This window comes from Apaloderma vittatum, unplaced genomic scaffold (genome assembly GCF_000703405.1).
Source record: "Apaloderma vittatum isolate BGI_N311 unplaced genomic scaffold, ASM70340v1 scaffold3414, whole genome shotgun sequence".
NCBI classification, from domain to species: Eukaryota; Metazoa; Chordata; class Aves; order Trogoniformes; family Trogonidae; genus Apaloderma; species Apaloderma vittatum.
Window position 1 is genome coordinate 143,034 of NW_009714226.1, and position 6,000 is coordinate 149,033.

A 6,000-nucleotide genomic window follows, 5' to 3' on the forward strand; every position below is an offset into this window, starting at 1 on the left:
TTAGTGCCTCAAGGAAGGGAACCTATTCCCTGCACAATAGCTTTATAAGGATTGCAGTCACTCAAGTCTTTCAGGCAAGCCCTCTCTTCCAAACAGCCGCCTCAAGCACACACACAAAATTGACACGGGAAATCTGAAAAAAACCATGAATCTTATCCACAGGACTCAACTTGCACACACAAAGAACATAACCACTCAAAAACATTTCTCGAGCAAAGCAGCTTTAAATTAACAAAGGTTTGGGGAAGAGTGGCTGGAAAGCTGCACAGCAGGCAGAAAAGGACCTGTGAGTGTTGGTCAACAGCCCACTGAATATAAGCCAGCAGTGTGCCCAGGTGGCCAAGAAGGCCAACAGCATCCTGGCCTGGATCAGGAATAGTGTGGCCAGCAGGAGCAGGGAAGGGATTGTTTCCCTGTACTCAGCACTGGTGAGGCAGCACTTGGAATCCTACATTCAGTTTTGGGCCCCTCACTACAAGAGGGACATTGAGGCGTTGGAGCGTGTCTGAAGAAGGGCAACGAAGCTGGTGAAGGGTCTGGAGAATAAGCATTGGGAGGAGTGGCTGAGTTGTTTAGCCTGGAGAAAAGAGGGCTGAGGAGGGACCTTACCACTCTCTTACAACTACCTGAAAGGAGGCTGCAGAGAGGTGGGAATTGGTCTCTTCTCTTCACGTTTCAACTGATAGGACAGGAGGAAAAGATGTCAAGTTACACCAGGGGATGTTTAGATTGGACATTAAGGAAAACTTCTTCACCTCAAGGGAAGCACTGGAACAGGCTGCCCAGGGCAGTGGTGGAGTCACCATTCTTGGAGGGATTTAAAAGATGTGCAGACATGGTGCCTAGGGACAGGGTTTAGTGGTGGAGTTGGCAATGTGAGGGTAACTGTTGGACTCTATAATCTTTACAGGTTTTCTCCAGCCTGAATGGTTCTGTGATTCCATGAAATTACTGTGTATATGAGGCAAAGATAACAGTTTTCATACTTTAACAGCTGACAGCTCATTAGTCCCCAATCACTTGTGTACCTGCCAAATCGCCTAGTAAATGAGCCTGTTGATACACAAGGTATTATAAATATCTGCCTCAGGTGGTTTAGTGGGCTAACACAATGAGTCAAGATTATTTATGAACATATATAGGTATGTTTCTATATGCATAATATGAAATAGAATGGCTATGAAATTTACAAAGTACAAAGCTCATGTAAATTATCTATTGTTCTTTCTCACACACGTTCACCCTTTTCTGCCTGTGCCTTGTTCAAACACAAGATCTGGTCTTCAGAGAGCGCATATTCTATGCCACCTTATTCACTTGAGAGATGAATGCTGTGCAGAAAACACACCAAGGCTGGCAAATGGTTCTCATTAAAATAAGCAGATACATTGTCAAGTATACCTGGAAGCTGTTGGCCTCAAGCAGTCATCCACAAATGTTTCAGGAAGAAGCTGCTGAAAGCATTCATTTTCCAAACTTAAAACTTTAAAATCTAAACAATAAACTGTGAAATTATGTGGCAAACATTTGAGTCGCCTACAAGTGTGGAAAATTCTATAGGCTCACGATAAAGAAAAGGCCCGTGCCTTAATGTTGGCTGCATTTGGTTTTACAAAAAAAAAATAAAATCCTCTTCTGGAAATCAAAGTGAGCTTACTGAATGTGAGGTCTAGATTGATTTCTCTTCCCCCCCATATAGCTGTCTAAAGTTCTGCAATTAAACCTCTGCATGTTTAAAACCTCTGCATGTTTAAATCAAAGTGGCTTCAATTCTACAGGCACTAAGTGTAAACTAATTTTTCACATGTGATGTGAGAAAGCTCTTGATTTCTTTTCCCCCCATACAGCTGTCTAAAGTTCTGCAATTAAACCTCTGCACGTTTAAATCAAAGTGGCTTCAATTCTACAGGCACTAAGTGTAAACTAATTTTTCACATGTGATGTGAGAAAGCTCAGAGCTTCTATAATTAGAGCATATGATCCAGGTGTCCTGATTAACAGTTAGATAAACTTTCCAGTATCTCTCTTTGAATATTCTAACCTAGATGATTAGACATGAAGAAAGCAAGTAAGACTTTAGAAAGATTTAACTGATAACAGTTTGCTCTGAAACACTACACAAACTGCATAAGGTCAGCTCATGATCTGCAAGCTGCTTGTGTTTATGAAGCAGAGGGAGAGAAACTTCAAGACACATCCCAAAATAAGCAGTGCACCCTCACCCAGCTGAATAAGATGTCAACATAGCCTACAGCTTGCCTATTTCTTTTAACTGGTGTATGCTAATTTCCACCTCAGTCCTCTCCCAAGTTCAGAGGCTGTCTTGCTGAGATCTTCATCCCAAACAGAATCACACAGGCAGGTCTAAGCATCCACTGGGAGGTCCTGTGAAGCCTGCACGTGTCTGCACTGGTCTCCCACAAGGACGAGGACAGAGCAGGGAGAAGAACACTGTGCAACACATTTTTCACCAAAACGTCTCACTGCAAGGATTAGATATGTGCACCTATAAGACTCTAACACTCTGCAAGTGCGGGTTCTCTACAAATACAGGGCTTACTCAAAGCAAGATCAAATTCAGGCAACACCTGAAAATCTAACTCTGGTACTTAAATCTTGAAATTTGAGGTGATGGGACTTAACTGTTCATAAGGCTCAACTTTGAATACAGTCTTTTGCATAAAGCTGTGCCAATTCTCATGCCACACATGCTTAAGTTTCTGTGGTAATTACCCATGAGAATAGAGCACTACTCCAAGTAGTAGTAAGAAGCTCTCAGTTTCCAAAGGAGAGCTCCTTTGCTTCCAGGTGTCAACATGAACAAGGGCAACAAGTCTGCCAGCTGCAAAGGTGAAGGAGAAACAGCATTATCTGGAAGGTGTCACAGCAGCAGCTCTTCTCACCAGACCCAAGTACTGGCTACTCCTCAAGCTACAGAGAAAAACAAGGGTGATGGAAAAACATCAATGCAAGTTACCTGTTACGCTCATAACTCCTGTGATGAGGCGATATCCTTCCTCTGTCATAATCCGTCCGGTGCCGACTGCATTCCTGTCTCCTCCTATCAGGACTCCGGCCTCGATCCCGACGATCCCCATGGTTAGCGGACCGATGCCTGTCACCGTGGATGTGACCGTGTTCACGATGTCGGTGCTCATCATAGTGCTTGCTCCTGTCTGGAGACCTCCGATCGCTTTGTGACTTCTCTCCCTGGTACTGGCCCGTGTGCCGAAAATGACTGCTGCCGCCGCTGTTGGTAACGCTGCTCTGAAAGGAGCCGGAGCTGTGCTGGTAGCTACTGAAGTTTGGCGGTGGGAAGGACTGCTGCGAATACCCCGTGGAATATACGGGCTGATAGTTGACTTGCTGCGGTATGACTGGTGGGGGAGGAGGATGTGGCACCGCAGGAGGAGGCATCATGTAAGGAAAGGTGCTTTGCCCGGCAGGAGTTCCTGGCACAGGAGCGTTGCTCGGACTTGGCACCGGCGGAGGAGCGGGAGGGAAGCAGGGAGGCACCGGGAAGCTCTGCCTCATCTGGTGGTTTGGAAACGGTGGCCTCATAGGACACTGGCTGATGGGGTTTTGTGTGGAAGGGGGTACAGGAGGAGGATAGGGCACAAAGTCTGGCCTGGGAGGCATGTAACCGGTAGTTGGAGGGTTTGAGTAGGTTGTTGGAGGAGCAGTTTGCTGGTCATACTGGTATTGTACAGAGGGCTGCTGTGGGTGAAGCTGCCGTAGGTTCTGAGGGCGGTAGGTCTGTGTTGAGGTTCTTGCTCCTGGTCCCCCCTGACCGCGGGGACATCCTCGCCCAGAATGGAAAGACATGGCTCACCTGTTATGAAGAAAATACAAGCCTAGCATCAGACAACTTTTGTAGGACATCCTGAATGCATTTGCAGGAACTACTCCCAAAGTGCTGAAATTAGTTTCTGCAGTTTCCTTTAAGAAAAGCAGCAAATGATGTCCACTGGCTTTCACTGGGACCTTAGTGAGCTTCAGACCACTGGTACAGGTCATTTATGTCCCTTTGATTCCCTTAAGCCTCTAATTCACAAAAGCACTAGACCACCTTTTATACAGAACCCAAACTGAACCCTACTCTCTGATTTATAGCAGTGCTAATTTCAACAAATGATTGCTATGACGACTGGCCAAGGACACAAGCACCTCTACCAGCATTCACTAGACACTTCCATTTAAAGCCTTCAGATACTCCCCACCAAGGAAACCACTTGTTTTAACAACCGCAATTGCAATCCAGAGACACATAATGAGAAGTCCGCTCTAGAACAGGATTCTAAACTTCAGGCAGAATGACTTCACGAACACCTCATTGCAAGCCAGCCAGTCCAACAAATCACGTCAACTTTAAATGAGATAGTAGCAATTTACATTCACAATTGAATAAAGGACTGAATTCAACTGATACTTCATAGTATTTTAAGTTAGGTAGGTATATTTTTGTGGAATGAGAATCCTAGAGGTTACTAAAAAACATTATGTAGACTGTGCTGTTAATCCAATTTTATTGAAATAAATAGTTCCCCAAAAATCCTTCAGCTGCCTGCATGGTCCTGCTACCTTTCCAGTAATTGCCATTACTGCAAGTAGGCTTAAGTGTGGCTAAAAACTACATTTAAGGCATTGTATAAATGCTTATAAATGAAAACTACTGTGCTTCATTAAAGTTAAAATTAATTATTTAATAACAATTTCAACCTTCAAAAATTGAAAAAAAATAAAATAAAACAATTCACAGTGTCTCAGCTGCAATGGGGGGGAGAGAAAAAAAAAAGTAGTTATGCTATCCCAGAAGTCAAACCCTGTTTTCTGTAAGGGGATGGAGAGAAAAAAAGGAGACACACACACATAATTGGAAAGATCACCAGATAAAGAAACAAAGCCTCCGTTTCACTGAGGCTTTGCTGATGCTGAAGAATTTTCTCTCACCTACCAACATGCAACATGGCCAACCCAGATGGCTCGGAACAGCGCCTTCAGCTGCATTCTGGTGTCAGTGCTGCAAAAGATGCAGCTTCCTGAGAGACAGCAGACAACTTCTGGCAAACCAGAGGGAGAAAGGAAAAGAAATAAAGGGGGGAAAAAGACTGACATCAAGGAGAAAGAATCGAGAGGACTCTAACTCTAAGTCTCTTCTCACACATGCAGGGCTTAGTGGAAGCCAGTGGAAGTCGTGGCAGTGAATTTCATTCCCTCTCCACAGAAACCAAACACCAAAGTAAGGGAGAATCCTGTGTTTCTGAGAAGCAGTGGCCATTGATGGCCAAGCCACTTGTTCCTTCCAGTCAGACTGGCCTGTACCCTCCAACCTTGTAAAAGCTCTCAAAGAGAAAGGACAAGGAACGGGGGGAAGGTGATTTCCATTACTTTGTCTGGCAATAGTGCAACCTTTTGTCATTATTAATTTTAATCCATCAGACACTGAATCAATTCTGCTTTAGCTCAGCAGTCATAATCTTACATATGTAACAGAAACATGTTTTACACTTCGATGGCATTTGCATGCACATTTTATTTAAACAGGCTGAACTTATTACTTTAAATTAAAGCAAAGGCCAATGTACTACAGTGCCTTGCCTCAAAGCACATTTCTTTTTAACATGTCACAGTATCTCAGCAAAAGGCCTTGTTTAGCTCTCTTAAATAGAGCTCTAAGACTTCCCAAACACCACAGAACCGTTCCGGTTCTGCCACCTTAATGTCACTGCTTCAGTTAACACAGAATCACAGCTGAAAAAAAAAAAAAAGAAAAAATATAGAATAAAATATATGTAATTATTTTAAGCGTCCAAATTATTTTAAGCTTTTCCTGCTGCAAGCTTTAGTCACGTTTAGTTTTGAAATTTAAGTAAGGAAAGGACAAACTCTCCTCTTGCCGCCACCTAGATAAGAGCGTTCATCGTGCTGCTGGAAACCCTCGCACCCAAAAGCTACACAAACAAACAAAGCGCACACAAAAAAAACCAAGAAAGCCCCCCA

General features: G+C 43.8%; 1 protein-coding gene across 1 annotated transcript in view; it reads right to left on the minus strand.

Annotated features, from left to right (window-relative positions):
* The window catches only part of DROSHA (drosha, ribonuclease type III), a 68,273-nt gene extending 63,546 nt beyond the window's left edge, over nucleotides 1-4,727 (minus strand). Inside the window, exons 1-2 of the mRNA XM_009868656.1 lie at nucleotides 4,582-4,727; nucleotides 2,978-3,832 (exon numbers count right to left, since the gene is read on the minus strand). Coding sequence (XP_009866958.1) covers nucleotides 2,978-3,825 — 848 coding nt within the window. The 5' untranslated portion in view covers nucleotides 3,826-3,832; nucleotides 4,582-4,727. The remainder of the gene's footprint in view (nucleotides 1-2,977; nucleotides 3,833-4,581) is intronic.
* Between the last annotated feature and the right edge of the window lie 1,273 nt (nucleotides 4,728-6,000).